The 26,012-nt window shown below is 38.7% G+C and overlaps 1 protein-coding gene across 3 annotated transcripts in view; it reads right to left on the reverse strand.

The window, feature by feature from the left end:
- HGF (hepatocyte growth factor) overlaps positions 1 to 22,539 on the reverse strand; it is a 74,845-nt gene extending 52,306 nt beyond the window's left edge. The window contains exons 1-5 of one of the 3 annotated variants that reach the window (XM_051848013.2): positions 22,434 to 22,539; positions 15,185 to 15,350; positions 11,478 to 11,590; positions 9,959 to 10,073; positions 4,966 to 5,108 (exon numbers count right to left, since the gene is read on the reverse strand). In XM_051848013.2, coding sequence (XP_051703973.1) covers positions 4,966 to 5,108; positions 9,959 to 10,073; positions 11,478 to 11,590; positions 15,185 to 15,249 — 436 coding nt within the window. In that variant the 5' untranslated portion in view covers positions 15,250 to 15,350; positions 22,434 to 22,539. 3 annotated transcript variants of the gene reach the window in all.
- Positions 22,540 to 26,012: the final 3,473 nt, after the last annotated feature.

Raw genomic sequence — 26,012 nt, forward strand, 5'->3', positions numbered from 1 at the left:
TTGGATTTGCCAGACTACAAACAATATGCACCTGAGCTGCAAACGAGAGGCCTCCAGGAGCATATTGATAAAGGTGCTCAGGTCAGCCAAGATCTTCTCCACATTGAAATGTTCAACACAAGTTATGCATCATCACATTACAGCTCTTACTGCATTTGAATGGGGTTCAGATTTATTTAGTTTCCTTTCTAAAAGAATGCAATATTTGATATCTTCAAAGAAAATGATAGGGTACTACCATTGTTGTTTGCTCCTTCGCATTGAATGAAACAGTAAAATAGAATTCTATAGTCACACATTAAACATAAGCACTCATATGTGCAGTGTCTACTCTTGCATAATACTCAGGAATCAGAATATATATGTTATGTTTCCTTCAACAGTTTCTAATAGTATATTTCTTTCTAATGAAAGCAAATAAAATTATTTTCTGAGAAGCAGTACTACTGGCATTAGTATAGGACATTTTTTTCTGAACTTGTAGATTGTAATATCCTTAAGGACAAGTAGTTACACAAATGAAGCAGATGACTCTGTTGGATAAGTCCTTTTCAGAATGAGTGTTTGATCAATGTTTCCACAACATTAATGTGCATAAAAATCACCTTTGGATCTTGTGAAAGGAAAAATTCTGATTCAGCTAATGTAGGCTGAGGCATTAACTAATAGAAAGCTGCCAGGGGATGGCAAAATTGCTGATGCCTGTACCTCACTCTGAGTACCAAATTTGTAGATAATATACTCCACACTAAAAGTTCTCAGTGTTTGGTGATAATGATGCTTTTTTTATTTAAGAAAGATTGGATTTTACCCAGCCTTTGAAGGATGGATGACAATTGGAAAGGTATAAAGAGAAAAAATAAAATGGCTCAGAAACATGAATTAGGATGTTAAATTTCTAGTAAAGTGCAGAGAGAGTGATTTGTTGGCCTAACAATATAAAAATAACCAAAAAACAGTTAGCAAGAATAATGTTAGCTGTTGGAAGGCTAAGAAAGTTACTGGAGTGGAATTCAAAATATCCTGTGAAACAGCCAAGATGCAAAATACATTATAGGTTTCTATCTATCTATCTATATAATTGATTTCACACTTTTAACACATAACATATCCTTGATTGGCGCTATGAGGAAAATGAGGCTAACAAAAGTTCTAAGGAACTTACCTATAACAGAATGTCAAACCTGTGTCTGGAGCATGAGTTTGTGACCCATAGTCTAGTGTTCTTTCCACTATCACACATTGCCTTTTTGACCTCCATATTTTGACTTGCTTCCTACACATCCTAACTGGCCAGACTTGAAGACAGACTGAATGCAATAATGCTAGGAGTCGATATCCCTGCCCCTTCCAGCATTGTCATCGTTATTTTTGCTTCTTGTTTGCAACAGCAAGTTGTCCTGCTGTTAAATGGCCTCTTATTGGAGGAGGGGGAGCAGAAGGCCAAGGGAAAACCCACTAGATTGGTCCACTTATCCAAGGGAAATAAATGAAAAGTTTGTTCTTTTACTCTTGAACCAAACCATCAGGTTAGTTATAAACATCACTCCAGAAAGCCGAATTTGGACCCCATATTAAGTTTTCAAGCTTGTGGAATTCTAAGAAACATGTTCTCAGCTCGACGTCAAGCCATCCAAGTGGGAACCTAATCCATCTACTCAAGGAAACAAGTACAGTTGAACTGTGTCACAGGGAAAAGGGTGTGAAGATCACCCTTTGGCTCTATCATTGCCAGTGCACCATTTAACCATTCCGACAAGTGCTTCCAACATAATAGCAGTAATGAGAAATAAAGCACTGTCCCACATCACATGGACTCAAACTAAATAGCTTCTGTTCATAAATGCAGTCTATTTTCTAAGTATAGCTCTGGTCTAAACAATAGAAGACCACAACAAAAACTATACCTAAATTGCACTATAGGAACAAGAAATTTTACAATTTCTCACCATAATAATTAGCAAAAAAACTCAAAATTTGTGTTCTCTTTGCTCAGTCATAAACCCATAAGCAATGTGGATTTAACGAGTAAAACAACTATTTCAAAGTATTTGAATCTACTGTTAATCAGTGTTGATTTTACTCCCATAAAGGGTATCTTGGAAAAATCCATGCAGATGATTTCTTTAGCAAAATGAATGCTTAAAATATAAATAATCTCACAAACCCACATTTCTAAAAACAGTTTTATTTAAATCTTTGTTTTCAAAATTTTTTCTCTAGACTCTATACTTAAACTTTTGAAATTGTTGGTATTTTTAAGTTTAAGATATCTAACAATAATGATGATGGCTTAGTGAAAATGTATTTACCTGAATATTTGACAATCATAATTGGCATCTGCTCCAATGACTAATAAGTTATTTATCTTAAATCCCAAGCAAATGCTAAAGCAAAAAATTGGATCTTACATGCCTTAACTTTCTGTAATTTTGAATTAATTACTCATTTCTTCTTCACATAATTATGTAGGATTCTTTTCAAAAAAGTAAGCAGGTAAAAAATTGTAACTAGCATGACGTACTTGATAGATTATACATTGACCAAATTTAGCTAATTGGTATATAATAAATATAATATCCCATAGTCATTTGGGGTGAGAAAACTTAATATCAATTCTTAGTATATTTGAATATATTATGACTACAGGTACAATGTTATACAATGTATCATTTGAATTCATTCCCCTATGCAACTGAAAGTTTGTAAATATGATAAAAGATCAGTGGTTTTCATTTGGAATAATTGCTGTATTTCAGGTTTAATTTTAAAAAAATAATGTTAATAATTGGCTATCAGATAATTTTAGTATCTAAAATATTAGCCAAATTTCAGATGACTATTTAGACAAGAACTTAATGTAGTAACATAAATGTCAAAAAATACATACTGCTCTTTATGTCTTTTTCCAAAGAACAGCACAAAAGTTGGCCACAGGTATTTTTCTTGTTTAAGTTTAAATATACAGAACACTTGATAATTGTTAAGTCATCCATAACAATGTAGCATTTGGAGTTTGCTATTCAATAAATTAATATTCACAGATGAAAATGGCCAACCATTATACCGTTTAACTACATTAGATTTTGAGGTTTCTACCTCTCATGTATTTTAGTAGAAATGGATATCATATGCACTTTATTTTGTACATTTTGCATTATCTATTTTAAAAATAATGATGTTTTCTCCACTAATGTACTGACAATGCTGATTTGGAACCTCTTCATGGAATAAAACTTTGTTCATTTTATCTGGATTTTAAAATATCACAATTCAAGTCACAGTCACTAAAAACATGTTTAGCCTACGAGGCAGGTGTTGATTCCATTTTCCCATGGGAAGGTTGTTCTACTCTCGTCAGACCTCTAATTGTTTCCAGAAACTGCAAATCTGCAACATTTAGTGCCACAGTGGCCAAGGGCATCATGAGCCATTAGTACTAAGGAGCAATGCCCTTTGCTTAGGATATGCTGACCTGGAACTGTGAGAGGATGAGAGTTGCATCATAACAAGAAAACAGAAAATACAATTGATGCCATTACTTCTTATCTAGCATGTGGTTTATTCAAAACCACCTAGTGTCCCAGATCTACATTTGTGTATTTTGATAAAGTCTCTTCTTAGAAACCAGGGATTGAAAAATCACCTTCCCATAAAGATTAAGAAAATAAAATAAAATGCTAAGATCTTTAAAATATAACCAAGTTACCTGAGTTTGAAAACAATTCTCCAGGTCAAACAAAACCAATAAATATATTTGTTGCCAATGATTTTCAATTTCAGAAAGCTGTGGTGATGCAGATCCCTCTAATAGTAAGGACTTTTTTAATGTGCATATTTAAGACAAATATTAATTACAGATTTATTCATACAAAACAGACTTGTTCATGACGTTATCACAGATAAGTTTATTATTTTTAAAAGAAAAGAAAACAATGAAGAAGTTATAGGGAACAGAATATGATATGGAATGGAAAGTAAGAATTTACAAACAGAAATGGAACTGGCTCTAGCACATGAAGTCAATGACTTTAAATTAACCAACAGCAGAAAACAAATCCACCTTCTCTGTGACAATTAGATGACAATGGCCTTTACTTTGTATGTAATAAATATCAATCTAGTATTAAATGAATATTCATGAAGAAAATACTTCAAAAAATATTTGATTAACACACAGTAAGATCTCTTACTATAAAAATGCATGGCATTCAAGCAGCCCCTCCCCAACCCAAAGTAATCTCAAAACCCTAATCAATTTCTAATATAATGCAAATCCATGCTTCATTTGGATTTTTGGAGTTTTAGTTTCTGACGGAACTGGAAAACCTAGCTTTTCTGTAGCTAGATAACTAAGAAAAATAAAAACCACATATACTGCCCCAATGGTCACTCTTGCATCTTGCCATTCATTGGACAATGCCCTTATGCTGGGGAGGAGGTACAGAGGTGGCCTTAGGGTTTCTGCATTCAAGATGGCTGGGATCCTCTACTTGGTCTCTTCAGATACTACTCTGAATGGCATGTCCAGTCCATGTGTCAAGCAGTTCTATCCCCATTTCCACCATAACACACCTGGGGATGTCCAGCTTATATTGTCTTCTGGATTCATGTACCCTTGCCAACCCCACTTCAGAGCAGTTTGGAGCAGAACCAGCTATTGGAAGGATAGGACTGGCCTTGCTAATAAGGACAGGAGGTAAGCAAGCACACTACCCCAGAGACAGGTCTCAGGCTATGCTGGAATTCAGACTGACAACTATCTCCCTCACTTTGCTTTCATCTGGTGATCATCAGATGGTTTTCAAAACATGGGGTAAAGAGGCTCAAATCACGATTGATAGTTGCACTGGAATAAACAACACATATAGGGTGATTGATTTGTTTCTGTTCACCTTTAATGGGAGTTACAGTTCTACACAGAGGGGGAATAGAGTGCCCCACGTGGCATTCAGGTTCATTTACCTTCTGAACATTGAGGAATGTCACAGACTTCGTAGCGTACCTCTGGATTGCTTGTGAAACACCACGGTCCCCCTTCTTCCCCACGAGGATTTCGACAGTAGTTTTCCTGTAGGTCTTTACCGCGATAGCTCGAAGGCAAAAAGCTAGTTTTAAAATGATAATCATTACAGTATAAGAGCATGCAACTTTATGTGGGGCCTATTCATTTTACTAATGAGTAGGTATATTGTCTTGAAAGTACAGAAACTTTATCCCCTATGCCTTCCTATAGTTGGACTTTGCCATTTTCGCCCATTCTTAAAATATTTGAATTTTGATACCCTTCAACTCACTGTGCATTTCTATGTTCAACATCAAGCTAGGAATGACTACTCTGATTTGCTAATACTTGAACACACCAGAACTGAACTCACGTTGTTTAATATTCAGTTAAAGCTCCACTCAAAGGAAGCAAATAATTGGATCAAGGTCACTTAGCAGAGAACTGAGGATATTGCAAGGGACTTTGAAACCTCGCTATTATTATTATTCCTTGTCTGAGATCCTTATTGTTTGTTTATTGTTTTACTTTTGAAAAATACCCCCTTTTCTCCTCCACCCATATCCGGCCCCCTACACAATTGAGAAACAAACTTATGAACTAACATAAAAAACGGCTCCAGAATCTAATTAAACCAGAACTCAAACTTCAGCTCTTTCTCTTATGAGAAGATCCCAACTAAAAATTCAACCTCTATGAGCCTATTTGCTTACCTGCACACTGAGTATAACCATAACTGAAAACCTTATAACTTCTATAGTTGTTTCGAGAAGTTCAGAGAGATGACAGAGTAAATACTGACACTTAACAAATTCTACTTCTTGTTGGGTACACTTCATGTTGCAGTCTCTACTCTGTCCTAATTGTCTATTCTCTTCAAAAATCTTGAAAAGTCAGCTATGACTGGGCTTGGTTCTCCCAGTGATAGGGTGCAGTAACTGCAATATCTATCACCATGTTGTCACTAGCATAAAGTACTCTTTCACATCAGAAAAGCCAAAGTATTTTATAATGGACTCAATAATAGTAACTTTGTCTTTTAGACTTCTTGCAAAATAACATAATAATTTTACTAGTAAACTTTTTTTTTGCAAATCCAGTCACATTTTCAATATTCAGTTTGGTTTTTGCTACAAAGCTTTATTTCTACTTTTACTGATCTCTGACTTCTAGAGGGTACTTAACTAAATAAAAATCAAGGATTTTCATCTGTAAGTAAATATGAATGAATGAAATGTCTTCCCTACCCAATACAACCTCTAGTTAAGAAGTTATCTTTTTTAAAAAATATTTTGGATAGAATGAACACAGACATGCATTGGTATCCAGCAATATTTTCCAGTGAAATTCTTTCATTTGGACATGAATGTTCACCATAATCAAGTCCTCAGAAAATATAAACTATCTGTCAAAAAGAAATAGCCTACTCTAAAAGAGTAGTATTTTTATTAAATAAATCTTTTTAAAGAACCAATTAAATAGTATAAACATTAATGACTCCAAAATGCCTTCAGATAACAAGTCTATATTCTTATTTCACTATCATTTCAATATGGAAAATGAAAATAAGACATTAAGCTATATGACAAAAATTATGATGCAATTAAACCTTATCATTTCACAGTTCATAGCAGTAATTTGTTTTCAAAAAATAGAGTCATTTGTGCTTTGTCTTAGTTTCAGTGCCATTGTTCCAGGGTATTTTAGCATAACTTTTGATTGTTACATTGCTTCAACTTTATTTTCTTTCATTTTTGACACTTCACTTTTCATGGCAAATCTATATGAAAGCACTTTTTTCTCTGATAGAATCAAAATTGAGTTTTGTTTTATATATTTTCATAAAGTACAGCAGAACTTAAATTCTCATCAGAAAATTCTATTGTAACTCTTTTATGAAAAATCTTGGTACAGTACAAAGCATAAGCTATTATTAATCACAAAGCCAACATTTTTGCTCCATATACAGCAGCCGACTTAATATATGACACTGGTCCTTAGACAATTTATTAACTCTCTGAGTGTTTCAATTTCTTCACTTACAAGATTTATAGACTGAACAAGATTTCTGTACCAAGTTTAGCACAAGTTGAATAGACACATACTCAATATTGAATGTTTTAGAGAGGAGTTTTCATTCCATACACACATGGAAAGCAATACACACACACATATACCTTTCCAGCAGATTTGTAAAGCCAAAGAGAAGCTGGGAAGAAGCAGTGAATGAATCAGTCAATAGGTTAGTATGAAACATATAGGTGGGAAGGAAAAGAGACAAAGTGGAAATCAAACTGAGAAACAGCCAGAAAGAGTGCCCCCACCAAAGTTAATAAAATGAAGAGATGCGCTTCTGTCTGTAACTTTTAACCCATTCTTCAGGATGCAGATTAAAGAGTCTGCATCATCTCTTCTCTTCATTGGTATACAAGTTTATTTCAAAGTCTGTTGGATACGCCATACATACTCTTTTGATAAAGCAAGCAATTTCCATGAGCTTTTTGAAGACCCCATGTCTTTGACCTTTTACTCAAATTAACGTGTTTAGGCTGCTAATCTGTAGCATCCCATGTTTGGCCAGAGGATGAAGCTAGCCCTGCTCTGTTCAATTAGCTGTGTTCATTCGACAAATGCTTGTGAGAACTTACTACACACAAGCCTTGAGCCAGGTAGTAGCTCTGTAATATGCTTTTATTTGCATAAGACTATTTTTAGGTCTTTGTCCTTGCTGCTAGCAGGCTTTAAGAGAGATAGTGAGGAAATATTTAAAATTGGGTTATACCCAAATATACTTTGAAATATAAACTACGTCCTCTGGGTGCTAGCCTCCCTTTCTTTTCTTTTAATATAGACTATGTTCAAAGGAAACTTGAACCGTTCCATCATCTGCTTCATTTATGAATAGTGGGTGGCTAATGAAGGATAAAGATGTAGATATCAGGTCACCTGCTCTTCTGATTAAGCTTCAATACTAATTTCACCATCTATCATCATCTTCCTATTAAGTCACTTGTCAAATATTTCCATTTAGGGAGTCAACAATAAATCCCTCCTCCAGACAGAGGCATATTTCTTTTTCTCTTTCCCATAAAATTAATCTTGAGTTAACACTTAATTTAAAAGTGTCAAGCTATCCTTCAGATATTCCAATAGGCTGCTAATTGCTGAAAATTAAGTGTTGGTCTTGTTGGATACAAAAGAAGATTTGATGAACAGAAAAGATTCTCTAGACTGTAAACATCTGTATCTGTAGGAAATAGTCATTGGTAAAGTAGCTGATCGGACTACTCAGCAGAGAATCACAATCATAGAGAACTTGGGTTGAAATCAGACCTCTACTAGGTCAGTCCAGTGCAGTCTCCTGGACCAGGTAGGATTGATTTCAAATGATATTCTTTTGTTCATGAAAACTTAGATCTATCTGTTTAAATAAGATGTTTTGTTTACCATGCAAGGAGCAACATCTTGCAAACCCTTAAGAGAACAAACTCAATTACATAGTTTGTAATGTAAAGATAATACTACATTTCAGAGGTGTTCCTGTGTAGTTGTAAGTAAGTAATTTGGGAAAATTATTGTTTTCTGTTATTTGAACACTATAGGGCTGTTCACCTTGGACACTTACTAGCTGGTGTTAATTATGCTGGGATCACATGTTCTAATCCCAGTGTGAAGCCTTGAAATCTTGCTTTATTTTTCAGTCAATTTACTCATTTCTATTTACTAAAGTAAAATCAGCTTACAAAAATGATGCCAAAAGAGTGGAATAGAATAAAAAGTGAATTCATCAAGGCAGAGTCATCACCCTCATGACTAAAAGAAGACACAGCATGTGTTGTATGGATAGGCCAAGTGTTTCGTGCCCTGGGATTCTTAAAAGCACATGTTATAGAGTAATATTGGCTGGGCTTCCATTCTAGGGAAACCACTTACTAGTTGTCTATGACCCTGAAAATTTATAAGGTTCTTTGTGCTTTCCTTTCACCATGTATATAAAATAGAACTAACAAAACTACCCACTATGTGGTTCTCCTGAGGATGAAATAAAATAAACCAAGTCAACTGCTCAGCAAGGCACTTGGCACGTGGTTAACAAAAACCTTTCAATGGAGTTCACAAACCAGAGGAGAGCTGTTTTAAAGAACTTTAGTTCTTCTTGCAATTATTTGTGAAGTCCTGAAATCTGAGGCTATATTTGGTATTCAGCAGGCATTAGACATGTCTGGTTTTTTTTTTTTTTTTTTCCTATCAGGATGAGAACTCACAGTCTAATGAACAGATAGATACTATGTTTACCGGTCTTTAAATAGAATCCATCTGTTATAATGAACACAACCATCCTCTTCAGACAAGAAACTTAGCTTCTATGGAAGAAGTTTTGTGGAGTCTTTGGACAACAGGTGAAATAGGGAAGCAGGTTGATCCAAGCTTTGAGCCATGGTTCTCAATGTGAGCTGTACTTTGGGGAGTTTATGAAGTACTGGTGCCTTATTTCCCCTGGAGATTTTTGGCTATAACTAACCCACGTTACCACCTGGGAGACGGGCTTCCTCAAAGGTGAGCAGTAGGTGATTTTAATGCACAGTCAAGCTCGGAATCCACGGAAGGGGAAGAACACTCAGCTCTCACTGAGGCCAGAATCTCACCCACCTCCACTTTTGCACAGTCCACCTGCCCGTGTACGTAAGGCTGCACTTTCTCCAAGGGTAAATGGGAAAGAATGAAATACTCACTATGTTTTCATAAACACCGTGACCAACACATTGAAGCACTGAGGTAGGACAATATTGGGGCATATATTAATGGTAAATGTATTCATCATTTTCTAGATCCTCATCTTGAGTTCACATAATCTTTGGCCTAATATGAGGCAATAAAGTTGAGCAAGCTAGTACAGAACTGTAGAATTATCCTGAAGGCCTCATGCGAGACTTCTCTTCACACTATTCTTACCTGTGTTCATGTGGTATCATGGAACTCCAGGGCTGACACTTGATGCCACTCTTAGTAATAGACACTGTTCCCTTATAGCTGCCTCCTTTACCAATGATGCAGTTTCTAATGTAGTCTATCAAAGAAAGCAGAGGAAGATGTCATAACTATGTGAAGCGTAGGCTATATGCATGGAAGAAGAAAAAACACAATAAAATCCATTTCAAACTTCTGCACAATTTCAACTAACATTGAAATATACTGCCTAAAGCTTCTACTAAAATTTTCTGAGTGGCACATTCCAGAACAATCCAAAACAAATGAACAGGCTGATGAGTGAGAATTTTTAATTTTATGAGTATATACAGAGATTAATCTCTGTCCTAGCCAGGCATTTGTGATTTATACAAATATACAGACAAGAAAATATTAGAAACAAAAACTAAGTGATTTTTAAAATCTATATAGAATTCAGAAATTTTCTTAATAAAATTAATTAATGGCCCTCTTTATCTCAGCAAAACTGTGTGGCTTTTTGTGTAGCACCACGCGTGTAAAAAATGACTACACTGGGTGACTGTTTTCCATACTTTTGCTACCGCTGCTGCTGTCACAATTTATACAACTTTTAGTAACAAGATGCATATTCCTATCAAATAATGGCAGATGCAGTTGTTAGCAACCGAGAAGAAAGACTGAAGTAAGAATGGTCTTGTATTAGATCATTGCGTGTAAGAACTGCAAATTCTTGGGGTATAAGGAGATTACCTCATTTTCTACCATAAGTTAATTTTCTATTTGATTTAAACATGTATGCTATTGACATGAAAGCATCTGTATGTAGTACCCCATACTCAAATTTAATGGAACCGAGTATGACTTTTTGAAGAAACATAGAAATAAGTGCTGTTTTCACAAGCATAATCCATAATAATTATTAGTGTGATTAGAGAATTTGTAGAACTCATAGTTAATAATCCACAGTTATTTCATTTATATAATTATACTTTCAAACAAAATAAATGCCTTTCAATACAATTGCAGACCATCATAATAGACAAAATCAACATATAATATGGCCTCAAGTCCTCTTTTAAAGATTTTTACAGTATATGAATTACTCTGTTTTCCAAAATTTCCATTTTTATGTTATCAGTATTCATCACCATCACTTAGATTGATTTCTAGAGTTTATTAAAACATAAAATACTATAATAAGTTCAAAACTTGCCATGGAGTACTTTGAACTGATCACTTAGAAAGGATACTTTACAATTAACATGGAGAATCCCAGTTCTAGGAGAAAAACCTAGAAAATCACTGAAGTGGGGGAGGGCCTCTAGATTATGGAAAGTATAGGAAGTCCTCTCTTCAGTCTAAAATACTGTACCAGCTTCACCTGTCTTAACCGATGAAATGACTTCATAACACATAGAGCATATAATAGAAAAACCAGTTGGGAAGTATACTTTGGCAGGAAATTACTGTATGTATTTTGTACTTTGTTTCCTAATGCATTATTTAGGGGGAGGTCAGTTACCTTTGTTTTCATAGAGGTCAAATTCATGACCAAACTCTTTTTTCACTCCACTGGACATGCTATTGAAAGGAAACCAGAGGCATCGTTTTTTTGTTTTATCAAAAACAAAGGCCCTGAAAGAAAAAAAAATCTGAATGAGTAAAAGCAATACCACCACTTATACAGCTTTTAAACAATGAGCACATGGTTTACCCAGGAGGGCAGTATAAAAACAGATGCATACACACATAAAAATATGAGTGATATTTAAACTTACCATGCTGATGGCCAAACAAGAAAGAACAAAATTAACGTTTTGCCAGTATGGATTTAAATATCAGACTGAATACTCTGAAATGTTCTTGGGTTATTCTAAATGACTTATTGAAAAATAAGGGTTTCACTATATAACACAGCTACTTGGGTTATTTATGAAGACTATTTTTGTTACAAGCATGGCAAGTTGGAAGGTTTTGTCTACATTTATATGCAAATGATTCAATTTGAGACATCATGATTAATTTCCAAAATTTATAACCATGTTAAGTATATTCTAAAGTGGAATTTCCTAAGGTCCATTAGAAAAATTACCACCCACATACTGGCATTGTGGCACAGTGAGTAATAACATGGCTTGCAAGCCAATATCCAATAATGGAGCCCTGGTTCGAGTCCTGGCTACTCCACTTCCAATCCAGCTCCCTGCTAATATGCCTGGGAAGACAGCAAATGATAGCCCCAATACCTGGAGTCCTGCCACCATGTGGGACACCAGGATTCTGTCTCCTGGCTTCAACCTGACTCAAACCTGGCTACTGTAGCCATTTGGGGAGTGAACCAGTGGATGGAAGATACTCCTAGAGTCTCTGAAATCAAATAAGTTTGGAAATTTTTGGATAAATATGGCTTCTTAATGAGCTATAAAGCACTGGAGCTTATTAAAGGCTATAGAAATCTTTGCAGAAGGATAACTGCTTATTTAAGGCAATGTTTCCTACAAGTATTTTAATTAAAATATTAAGATTACAGAATATGCTTTTGATATCAAAGAAATCAAAGAAAATGGCTGGCAGGTGATACCTCCACAATCAGCATTCTTAAGTATTACACTGGTTTTTGGGGTTGGTCACTAAGAACAAAATGATAGATATCAAGAAGTAATAGCATTTTTTATAAAGTGATTCCATCTGGAAAATGGGTAACAGGTTTTCCAGTTTACTGATGTCATTAACCTCTTTTCTCTCATTCCACTGCCATGACATACTCCCTCTGAAATGTGTTTCTCTATCGTATTGTACATCTCCATATGGAGTGTGGGCAGCTGTAAAATTCCATGAGTTGCATCTCCTTTTAAATGTAAGAGTCTTTATCCTAGCCTTCTTTGAATTATCATCTTCTTTTCAAGAATTTACTTTGTCTATTTTATAGTTGTTTAGCCCTGGGGGACTAATCCAGCACCAGTTATTCAGTCAGCACTAGAAGAAGAAAGCCTTCTAATTCTCTTAAGTAAGTTCATGAATTGGCAATCGTCTGCAGAGCTTAGAATCAGGCATTCTGGTCACCTCTGCTCAGCAAAGAGGAACTTGAATCCCTGTAAAATCAATCATGTTGATACTTCCTCACAGGGAATGCTTGAGAGTGGTCCACCCATGCCTACTCAATTCCTAGATGCTTTCACACAAATCTGTCGGTATTTTTTAAAGGATTATGGTGTTTTTCATTGTTTTTTCAATAATTCCAGTCCAAATAACAAGTCAGCAAACAAGATACTATGATTTATTAAAGATTTAATTTTGGAGTATCATAGTATGACCATTGAATTCTGAATAACTAATTTATTTCTCAATCCCAAATAATATGTATAATCTATGTACATGTACACAATATATTATATATACATATATATACATACACGTATCTGACAATAGACAGATGAGGAGGATGTAATCATTTCTGGGCAGAAGAACTTTGGAACATGTGGTTTTCCGCATAGGTAATCATAAATTTGGAGACTAAATATAACTTGACTAGAATACAGTAGGCAAGTATGAAACTTCATATACAACAATGCAATGCAATTCTCCCATTTCACTTCCTCTGCCCTTTCAACTCCGAAAGGGGGAAAATGCCATTGCAGCCTCCAGGACTGACAGAAGTACATCTCCATCCACTGCATAGCTGGGTGTGGATTCAGAGGAGAACTCAGGCAGTTACAGGAAAGTCAGGGAATAACATGACCCTAGGAATATTCTTGCAAAGTCAATTCGCACTCCCCTGGCCAGGCAATGCTCCCTGAAAGTGGCAGCCTCGCAGTGGAAACAGAAAGTAGGTTGCATTTTGCTCACCCCTGGGAATGGCCATCTCTGCCCCTGTCTTTTTTTTTTTTTTTTTTTTTTTTTTTTTTTTTTGACAGGCAGAGTGGACAGTGAGAGAGAGAGACAGAGAGAAAGGTCTTCCTTTTGCCGTTGGTTCACCCTCCAGTGGCTGCCGCGGCCGTCGCGCTGCGGCCAGCGCACCGCGCTGATCCGGTGGCAGGAGCCAGGAGCCAGGTGCTTTTCCTGGTCTCCCATGGGGTGCAGGGCCCAAGCACCTGGGCCATCCTCCACTGCACTCCCTGGCCACAGCAGAGGGCTGGCCTGGAAGAGGGGCAACCGGGACAGAATCCGGCGCCCCGACCGGGACTAGAACCCGGTGTGCCGGCGCCGCTAGGCGGAGGATTAGCCTAGTGAGCCGCGGCGCCGGCCAACTGCCCCTGTCTTTTCACCTCCTGCTCCTAACACTCATCTCCCTGGGCTAGGCCACATGAAATTAGGACATCAGGACATCTGATCATGGCAATCACTAAACCCTGTGTTCATGTGCTGCTATCCAAATGTCATAGAGCAAATTTCAAAATGGACAGAATCATGTGTGCAATCCTGGTCCTAGCAATGGAACACAATAAGGCATAAAAGAATAGAACACGTGTGAGGGTAGCGAAGGCTTATGAAGACAAGAAATGCAGCTTTTTCCAGCAATCTGGGAGGCTAGTCACATGAAAATGTCACCTATCTGACTCAAAACCACAGGTCTCCCTAAAGCTCACTGCTGATGTTATGGGGATTCCTCCCTAGGAGCCTGCAGGGAGAGAAGCAAAAGATACGCAACTCTCTGTTGAGTGCCCTCAGCACTCTGAATTGTTGGGACATTTCCCCCTGAAACTTCATCGTCATTCCCTAACTCCTCTGAAACAGTGTGGGCTACTGATGCCACGCCAATCCTCTCAAGGTGTGTGTTTTTTTTTTAATCTAATTCTTTCAACACCTTTGATTTAAATCCCTACAGACAATGATATAAATTGCAGTAAATTCTGGCTGTTGCTCAATATCTATTCTGAAAATTTCTGCATTCCTCTTGCAAGAAAAAGTAAGTTTATTCTGAATACGTTATTTTAAAAATGTGAAAGAGATAAAAGTCCATCTCATTGGGTTATAGGACCCCACATTTGATTTTTCATATGAGAAAGCATAAATTCCTTAAGTAAAGACTCTTTGGATTGCAGAATATAGAGTTTTTGTGATCTCCCATCTTCAAGCCATATTCCCATCACTGACAGTTAAATCTTCCAGTGAAATTAGGACCACATTTATAATTTTAAGGACAAATTACATTGAATAAAAGAAACATGATTCCAATGAGCACATGCTATATTTGGGAAATTATGCTAAGAACAAAATTAAATAACTTACTTGCAAGTGAATGGAAGTCCTTTATTCCTAATACATCTGTTGGCACATTGGTCTGCTGTGTTCATTTTTTTAGTTTTTATCTTCAGTAATGGGTCTTCTTTGATAAGAATCGTCTTTGCTGACTTTTTAAATTCATGAAGTGTATTTCTTCTCTTCTTCTGTCCCTCTATTAATAGGAAAATTTTTAAAATACATTTAGGAGAAATGTTTAGAAGGTTCATTTGGGGAAAAAAATGCTTAAGAATCATCTACAAGATAATGATGTTATCTGGCAACCTACTAGTCTTGCAAAGATTGCAGGCAAAAAATGAAGTGAGGAATACTTAAGAGCAAGGGAGGAATATTGTAAGCAGGGAGTTATTCACCTACAGTCTTTCAAATGAATGATGCTTTCAAAAATTAGAACAGAGTTCATCCTAAAGAAGCAAATGAACCCTAAAGAAGTAATTATCAAATAAGTAGGATAGTTCACCCTAAAAAAGTGACATTTTCCAAACAACCCAAAAGCATTGGTGCCAGAAGCATATCACAACATACTTCAAATTCATATTTTGCATTTTCTTCTATAATCATTCTTTATGCAAATTACAGTATTAATTAAATAAGCCAGTTCAAAGACAGGTGAGAAAATTTCACTAACAACAGTATAGTGGATAATTCTAACTTGCTCTTTGAAGTATTTCAGACCATTTAGATATTAGCCCTTCTCTTATTTACTACATCAATGTTGTCTGTGCTTGTGGGCACTGCTTCTCAGTGGCACTGATCTGTTTATCTTGAGATCAGGCCAAATGCTGTGAATCAAATGTATGTAAACCTTCATCCTTTAATGCAGCAGTTTCATTTTTCTTCATCAAAGTACAAGGCCACTAGATAGCATGAAGCCTCCTAGTGGGGGAAAAAAATACTGAAAACAGAACTAAACCATGATGCAAGACTTCATCGTGAGGCAAGGCTTCATCTTGTGCATGAGTATCAAGAACTTGCTTCTTTTTCTGAATTTGCCCAAAGTAACTTCAAATTTAATCATGACCACCATCTTCACAGTGTGGATCCAAACATCTAATAGAAGGCAGCTATTGGATAGTAACAAGAGATGTGATCACGCCCTCTGCCTGTCAATGCTTTTGAACACCCTACGAACAAAGGCAGTGATCCAGATACAGGTCAAGGAACTGACCACTTAGAAGATCTCGCAGGGGAAACTCAGCTGCCTGACTTTCAGACCCCCACTGTGAACCATGCCACCTTTATCTAGGAATCACTAAGAATGTGTATGAAAGCACGGTGTGTAAACATTCTCTGAAGGTGTGGGTTAGAGCACTCAACAAAGAAACTTGGGTGGTAGACCAGCAAAGCTTTTTTGCTTTGTCTCTCTATGTGGCAAAATGTCTCAACATGAAAGGTTGAAACTTTGTGCAGAAAATTTGGAAATAATGGATAGCAGAGTGAGGAGCTGAGGATGGTATCATAATCTTAGGTTTGTCAGCACCCACTAGCTCCAGTTGGTTTATTGAACATGCACATACTACTCATTATCATCTATCCTAACCTAAAGTTCTCAGAAAAGAAGAGAAAAGATGAAGTCCTCCAGAGGTCTGGTCCTCTGTAACACTCTGATCACTAGCACCAGAAGACTTGTACCAATTCTTGTAATGACGCTTTCATTTTTAGCTTTTCTTTGCCCTACAAAATGCAATGGCTATGACACAACAAATATAATTTAAAAGACATTTTAACATTGAAATTCAATCAACCAAACAATCTATTAGCATGTTATTTATGGAGTGCAGACCAAATGGTTTGCATAAGGTTGGCAGACAGATGATAATTCTGGCATTCTTATTGACTTGCCAAATGACTCTGTTTAATTACTTGAACTGTTAATTACTCAATCTACTAAATGGAAGTTATATTAACTTTGAACTAATGGGAGTTATTTAAACTGTAATCATCAAATAAATGTTTGGAAATCAACTTGGTTAAGAAAAATGTTACAAATAAACGAAGTATCAGTCTTATTTTAGAAATTTCATCCCTTAATTTATGGTGTAAGAGAAGAAACTGTTATTCTCCCAAGCAAAGAAGGCATAATTGGTTTCTGTCACAAAACTATGTTAATGGGAGATAAGGTTTTCCATTTAGACTTTCTCCTTCCTTGACCTCACTACACTATTTCTTTGGCATTATAAAATGTTACACAGCATAATAATCATTTGATTTCCTATATGAATTTGAATATTTTAAAAATAAATAGCAGTATTACTTTTTATTTGTTGAACTTATTAGGGAGAGCCACTAAGCCTTTGAGTAGAATACAGATTAAGATGTGTTATTTCAAGAAATTAATAAAATATTAAATAAATAGTAGTTAACATGAAAAATCTGTTAAAAACATCTGTCCAGTGAAATGAAAGAATTTTATGTATATATTCTCAAATGAATTCTGTTAACTAAAAATATAGAATTAAAATTGACCTGATGCATTAATTATACATGTATAAGGGTGAGAGAAAAAGCACTAAAATATTCAAAAAATCTAAGGTAAATATTTCATTCGTAATGCATTTGTTATTATCAAACACAAGAGAACCACATCTGGTGGGTGCAGTGGTTTCTTCTCTCAACGCCAGGCAAAAAGAAGGCAAGCAAGGAAGACTGCTCTGCGGAAGAGAGATCTCCATGGAATGGCTGGTTGTGTTTAATTCTACAGAGCCTCACTTGTTCTATGGAAATGTGTGCACGTGTGGTTGTTCCTCTTTAGAAAAAAAATCTACTCTTGCTTGCTGATAAACTTTCCATCACTACCTTTCATCTAAAGCTCAAAAATGATTCTAAAAAGCAAATAAGTCTATGATTATCCTTTATTAGAGATTAAAGATAAGTGAAAGGCTTTTTTGGTGCTGCAAAAATTAATCAGGGTCCATCGGAACCAGATGCCAGAAATGACTTCTCATTACATATGGCATAGAAACTTTTCCTGATATGTCAGCAATTTTACCAATTGCTTTAAAATATGAATTTGGAGCAAGTTGCTCAGTGTGTAACCTGTGCATTTATAAAATTAATTGTTTATTCAAAGGAAGAAAATGTCCAAAGAGAAGTCACCTAAAAATACAATTCCTTTGCTGAAAATAGTTTCTACTTTCTCTACCATATGTATTAACAACTGATGCTTGTTTTACTGAAAACAGTTAAAAGCCAAGCTTAATTTGGGAAGCAACTCAAAAATATCTTTGGATCAGAGTTTTCTCTACTATTTTTTGTGTGTGTGACTGTTAGTTGAAGTTTATAAACAAAATATTGAAATGAAATCAAAGGGTGAGAGATCACTGCAAATTTGTCATGCTTTAAATTGTAACTTCTTTTTCCTTTTATCCCAGTATGGGAAAATATTCTGGAAGCTCTATTTCCTGAAGAACCTAAAGTCCTTATTTGAGAACTGAAATCATTAGAATCCTAGTGAAAACCTGCACACAGAAAGTAGGGTCAAAAGTATCAAGGTGCTTGAAGAAAGACACACTTCTCCTCCCCAGTCCCTGGCCTCACACTCATTTCTCTCAATACCTCATATATTTTCTTCTCAGTGTGGACTAACCATTGACTTCAAAGGCAAATCATGCAAGGAAAGGATTTGCAGGGTGTGGAAAGAAGTAGGACTCTGACTTCACATATTCTGAGAAACCTGCCTGCATGATTAGTGATTAACAGTTCCAAGTGGCAAGATGTTAAGATGAAAGTATACAAATAATTAATGGAAAGGAATGGTTATGACTGGAAATTTTAAACTCCCCAGGGACAAGGATTACAAATGAGTCTCCATGTTTCTATTGGGAGTTTCCCAAATCCACAATCTTCTTTAGGGAAGGCAACTGGTTCACAAATTAAGATGTCAAGAAGAGAAGGTATCAGACTGAAAGCAAATGCGGGTATCTGGATAGCGACAAGTCTCTTCCAAGGAGACTTACAAAATGAGGTGATGTTCATGTGAAAATAGGGGCCCTTCTAGATGGCTTCTTTCTCCACTTCCTCCTTTCCATTGCTGGTTCAGGGTCTCCAGCTTTACTGTCTGTGTCTGCCTACAACTCTCCCTCCATTAGGTGACTGGAGCCGACACTCTGAAGTCCAACTTGAGTCAATCATCCTGTCAACGTAAACGACTTCTCTATGGAGACCACACTGTCTAGCAGGACGCCCAACCAGTCCATTCTACCACACTCACGGTTCCAGTCCAGGCAACTCCCTCACCCGGTACACCTGTCCCTAGAGACTACTTTCAGCTGCTGTGTGGTGGTCTTTCTGGGACATCCCTTCCCTTTCTCATAGCTATGCCTTCAAGTACTTGGCTTCTCCAGCCATGCTACCGTCCATCTTTTCATACCTTATACGCCATCTATTCCTTAAGCCTATGTTGATCTGTCAAGCTAGGAATGGACTCTTAGCCACAGTGTAATCATATTTCTAACACCCAGGGATGGTTCTCTTTCTTTGTTAATATTCCTTAACCCATATAATTTTTCAAAAGAAAGTTTCAGTTAATTTTACGGTTGGGGGTACCACAATCACTTATTTCATTCCCACAGCCTTGGGGAGGAATCTCAACTACTATGTTAACGAACAAAGATAAGTAACATCTTTAAACCTCCATTTCCACATGTAAAATAAATCCAAAAATGCCAATCTCATCAGAATTAAATAAGCTTTACTTCAGAACTTGGTCCATGACATGTGCTCAGGAAATATAGCTTCCTTTCTCATTTGTCTATCTTGATATCCCCAAGGATTCTTTGGCATCAGGTACTCTCTTAGGCTTCTTTTGCTACAGAGGATTAGCTACTTGTTTCCAGTGTTGACGACAATGAATAGAAGGTAATTCTATAGAAACTAATTCCTACAAGGATGGTTTGGGTGCACAACATGGAGTATTTCTTAGGAAACTAACTGCATGTCAATATATTACATCAGTATCTGTTTTTCTAACAATTATGAATTTACAATATGTGCAACTATATATTCATAGAATAAATCCAAAAGTGTAACCAAAGCAAGGGACAATAACAAGAAAAAGAAAACTTCTAAATGTTCAGTACTAGATGACATAAAAACCAGAACCTTTCTATATACATATCCTAAGAATGTTACCAGTGGTTTTCATTTTGAAGGATATTTAAAAAAAAAAAAAAAAACAACTATCAAGACAAACTTGCCACCCAAACAAAAGTAGGTCCACTCTTCTGATGACAATTTTAGCATCATCCACTTCAAGAATTATTCACAACATATCTGTAATTCTCAATTGGCCTCTTGTTGCCTGCCAGCGCACTCTTGGGCTGATTTCTCCCTATACTCAGGAAACACAGTCATTTCAACATTAGCCAAAGTGAAATATAATTACAGATGTGCATCTCCTGCCAAAACTTCATAATGCATGCCAAAAACAAATAGATGTTGTCCACGGTAGATCTACTGTTTGGGTTTTCCACACTGTGCTCCCTTGCTTTAGCTCAGATAATTCCAGGTAATTGTATTCTCCAGAACAGCAACATCTTAATCTTTTCAAAGGAAAGTCATCAAAACCAGAGCCAAGATTTCAGGTTATACTTGAAACCCCCTACACTGGCAATGTCCTAGAAGAATCCTTTTTCATGCAACACATCTCAAGGATGACAACCTGCTCTCTTCACCACTTCAGGAATCCAACCTAAGTGCTTTCAATCGACCCTCCCCAAACCGACCCTCCCCAAACAGTGTCATAAGGACCACTTCACAAAACAGAAGAAAGCCTAGTGGTTTGCCTTATCATTTAGCAAAATCTTGGCATCTTCAACCCTTGTACTGCCTCAGAAAGTAGATCAGAGGTCTGATAAATTTCACATTTAGCTTATCTCATCTCAAAAGATGCACGAGCTCTGTTTCTTTGCAAAAAAAAAAAAAAAATCCGTGTCTACCATCTGGTCATTTATCCCTTTCTTTTATTCCCCGTGTGTTCACTGCCTCTCCTGTTGGCACCCCAGCCGCCACGGTGTGATACAACCAAATACAGATGTTTCCTCTTGTCCTGATAACAAGGGAAAATTTCCCACAGCAGCAACGGTATCTCTGAAACCTCTAGACACAGGAGCGCCAAAGCAACTCCTCCCCAACCTGCAAAGTCTCGGCAAGAAAGTGGGAGACTGACAGGAGCGGTCATGCAGCTCCCATCCAAGTCCCCCAGGTCTGCCTTCCCAGGCACTGCAGTTCCAAAAGAGCTGGCATGCATGCCCAGAGGGAGGGAGCCAGAAGACTGGCTTTCTCTTTCATTTCTGTAACGTGCATATGCGTAGATTTCAATCTACCTCATCCCATGAAGACCTGCATAAAGTCACACTCTATCCTAGCAGGTTGACTGTGGGATGAGGGGTGGTGGGTTGTCAGGGGACAGATGAGTCCCTGCCGGACAGACCATGCCTCTCCCAGTCTTCAGACCAGACCCCATCTTCAGCTTTGAACTTGCTCAAACCTGCAAAGTTGCAGCCAGAGTGAGCGCTTCATTCCTGCCGCATCAGCCAGGACTATTGGGGCTAAATGAGCAGGGCTGGGGACTGGGTTGGCTGCTGGCAGGGGGGAGGGTGGGGAAGAGGGAATGTGGCACTGTGGGATGTTAATTATCATTGTAAATGCTTTTCCACAGAGAAAAAAAAAGAAAGTCAAAAGAAAGTATAATGAGAGGTTTTTAAAAACCCATACCCCATACTGAGTTCAGAAAGGGTGCTGGGAGCCAGGTCCAGGGAGTGTGGTGGAGAGAAAGCAAGGGTTTCAGCAAAAGTTAAAATCATCATCCTTGTCATCACGGAAAACCCACACTGACCTGCGTAGGGGATGGCGATGGGCAGCAGCAGGAGATGCAGCAGGACCTGCTGCAGCAGCAGGACTGGCACAAGTTTGGACACCCACATGGTGCTGCTGGCCGGGCCGGCGGATCCCACTGCAGGAGCTGCCTGGCTGAGAGAATCCTGTTCGCAGTCAGTGCCCAAAAGAGCCCGCTCGGCTCCGAGCTGCTTTTTATTGCGATGAGCTAAGTTTGTTGTGTGATTAACTGGAAGGATCTAGGTCTGAACTCCCTCTTACGGTAAGAAACTGTTTAACACAGCCCTTTTACTCTCCTCCAGCCCCTCCTTCTCTCACCCCCCACCCCTCCCCACCAACACCACCAAACAGACCCCAGCTCCCCCTCCCCCCTCCCCCACCCCTGCCTAGGAAAGAAACTTACAAAGAGGAGGTCACCTGGCCAGAGGCCAGCTTCCATTTGGAAGCCAGCTCCAGATCCCAGTGGCTCCTATCCGAGTCGGAAGGGAGGAGCCAGGCTCAGCCCAATAGCTGAATCTGCAGGCACAGGCCGAGGACCAATTCGCTCCATTGAGACAGCAAAGTACATGTGTTTACATATCTGGGGGGGGGGGGGGGGTAGGGAAGGGGAAGCAGCATCAGAGGAGAGCAAAGGGCTGTCTTCCAGCCAAATGTCCTCGAGCTCCTCATCTGGGCAGTGTCACAGCGAGAGCAGTCTGGACATTCCAGACCCTGACACCGGTTCCCCCTCCCCCCCCACCCCCCGCGGGGTTACAGCTTGGGGAGGGAGGGGGAGCAAAGCCTGAAGCAAGTCCCAGGCCAGGTAAGAAAGAGATAAGTGAAGGAACCGATACCGGATTGCAGAAGGAAAATCAACAAAAGCATACCGGGTTGCAGAAGGAAAATCAACAAAAGCGGCCAGGAGGCAGGTGGGAGAACTGCCCCTCTCACAGGCTCAGGGCAGGCGGCTTTCATCAGGAGCTGTGCTCAGTTCCCCAGTGGCCATACATTCACCCACGGTGCCTCACGTACACATGTACACATCACGCAGATGGTCTACTTTATTTGCAGATGCTCTCTCTGAACACAGCTGAAAGAGACACCTTGCCCATTGCCTGATTCCTGACAGGTAAATATACCGAGGTTGGACTGTGCATGCTTGTACTCCTGGCTCCCTCGACACACACCCAAGCATATGGGGATGTGTGCCCGTTCTGAGACTAATGTCCACCGACATCCCTCCTGGTGCTTGAAATCAGGAATCACGAGTGGGCCTCTCCTCTCCTGCCCCAAGCCCTGCGCACGCCCATGGCTCCCCCAGGTCCAGGCGCAGGGCTGAGGAGCCGGCTGCGAGAGCACTACCCCCACCTCTCACTGGACCCGGAGGAGGGTTTGTCTCTGCCCCACAAGGTGGATGCTCTGACTACTGTGGGCAACAGCTTGCTTTATTTCTGATGGACAGTGAGACAGCACTGCCCCGGGCATGTCTGAGATGGGTGGCGATCCCAGTCTGTGCCCTTGACAGAGGGGTGGCGAGCAGGTCCGGGGGGCTGCGCAGAAGCGGCCATAGGCAAAATTAAGGTCACTTGCAAAGCGAGCTTCCCTGCGCGATCTTCCCTCCTTTCCCTCCTACCCTCCCCACCCCCACCTCCGACCCACTGAGAAACCCACCTGCCTGATAGGTCCCTGAGGTCGAAGGCTATCTAAAGATAGGGATTAAGGGAAGTCCTTTGGAGGGACCCTCTTTCTATTGCCTCTTCCTATTGCTAATCCTGCCCTTTTATCATTTTCTCCTTATAGAAACAAAACCAGACAAATGCAGAAGTCATTTGTCAGTGTCTCTCTGGTGTCCCAAGTAGCCAGTTTCCTTTCTTTTTATTGTCATTACACTTTGGGGACCTCTGGGTCTCTGCGTTGCCTGGCCATGACCCTGAATTGCCCCCACTGGGTCTCCTGCGCTTTATTAGGGATTAAAGCTGCTTTGGAAGATGCTGGATTTTCTGTAAGTGAATTTTGGCAGGTATTTTTCCTGTCTCTCAGAGAAAGCAGAGCGTGGTCTATAAGCATAGTAACATTTATAGTTACGAGTTTAAGGCAAAACCAGAGTGGGATGGACAGTATTAGATCACACATTTTAAAATATCTTTGCTCTAATTGTTTTCTTTCTTTTAAGTGTATTTCTATTTGTTTGAAAGACAGAGTGACACACGTGCGCCCCCCCCCCACACACACACAGATCTCCCAGCTGCTGGTTCACTCCCCACATGCCCAAAATAGCTAGGGCTAGGCTAGGCTGGAACCAGGAGCCGGAAACTGCATCCAGGTCTCCCACGTGGGTAACAGGAACCCAAGTACCTAAGCCATCACCTACTGCCCCTCAGAGTGTGCATAAGCAGGAAGCTGTATCAGAAGCAGAATCAGGATTTGAACCAGGCACTCCCATGTATGATGCCAACATCCTGAGAAGAGGCTTAATCCACTGGCCCAGAATGCTTGCCCTGCATCTTAAAAATATTCATTGTCACATTAAATACAGTAAACACAACTTAAACCTATATAAAAGTATACATGCATATTTTTCTTTTTTTAACTTTTATTTAATAAATATAAATTTCCAAAGTACAGCTTTTGGATTACAGTGGCTTTTTCCCCCCCGTAACTTCCCTCTCACCTGCAACCCTCCCATCTCCCACTCCCTCTCCCATCCCATTCTTCATTAAGATTCATTTTCAATTATCTTTATATATAGATGATCGATTTAGTATATATTAAGTAAAGATTTCAACAGTTTGCACCCACACAGAAACACAAAGTGTAAAGTACTGTTTGAGTACTAGTTATACTGTTACTTCACATTGAGCAACACATTAAAGACAGAGATCCTACATGGGGAATAAGTGCACAGTGACTCCTGTTGTTGATTTAACAATTGACACTCTTGTTTATGGCGTCAGTAATCACCCAAGGCTCTTGTCATGAGTTGCCAACGCTATGGAAGCCTTTTGAGTTCTCTGACTCCCACCTTATTTAGACAAGGTCATAGTCAAAGTGGAAGTTCTCTTCTCCCTTCAGAGAAAGGTACCTCCTTCTTTGATGGCCCATTCTTTCCACTGGGATCTCACTCACAGAGATAAAAGTATACATGCATGTTTTTCTTTAACTACTTTTAAAATTTTTTTAACTATTTAGTTTTCTTTAAATTTTTTTTTGAGAGATAGACAGTGAGAGAAAGAGAGATAGCGTGTGCTTCCATCTGCCAGTTCATTCCCTAAATATCCATAGGGCCAGGAACGCAGTTCAGCTCTCCCACGTGGGAGACAGGCACCCAAACGCTTTCGTATTCACCACAGCCCCACAGGGAACACCTTAGCAGGAAGCTGAAGTCCAGACCTGCGGACTGAACTCCAGTACTCCCAGATGGCACATGGACATCCTAGCCAGTGTCTTTACTGCTAGGTCAAATGCCCACTCTCTTACATTGCTTTTTGACCATAGTTATTTGGTTTCTCTTTATTGAAATCATAGGTAGGGGCCGGTGCTGTGGCATAGTAGGTTAAGCCTCTGCCTGCAGTGCTGGCATCCCATGTGGGCACCAGTTCATGTCCTGGCTGCTTCTCTTCCAATCCAGCTCTCTGCTAATGGCCTGAGAAAGCAGTGTAAGATGGTCCAAGGGCTTGGGCCCCTTGTACCCACGAGGGAGACCCAGAAGAATCTCCTGGTTCGAATCAGGCTGGCTCAGACTGTTGCAGCCATCTGGGGAGGGGGGTGAACCAGCAGATGAAAGAACTCTCTCTCTCTGTATCTCCCTCTCTGTAACACTGTCTCTCAAATAAATAATCATTTTTTAAAAATGATAAAAAAGAAATCATAGCTAATATGCATTGAACCTTTAGTGTATGTAAAACATGATGCTAAGTACTCTTAAAAACTTATTTAATCCTTACAGAAAACTTTAAAGAATTATTAATTATTATTAACTATATATTATTAATTATTATATTTC

Source organism: Oryctolagus cuniculus, chromosome 3 (genome assembly GCF_964237555.1).
Source record: "Oryctolagus cuniculus chromosome 3, mOryCun1.1, whole genome shotgun sequence".
Lineage (NCBI taxonomy): Eukaryota > Metazoa > Chordata > Mammalia > Lagomorpha > Leporidae > Oryctolagus > Oryctolagus cuniculus.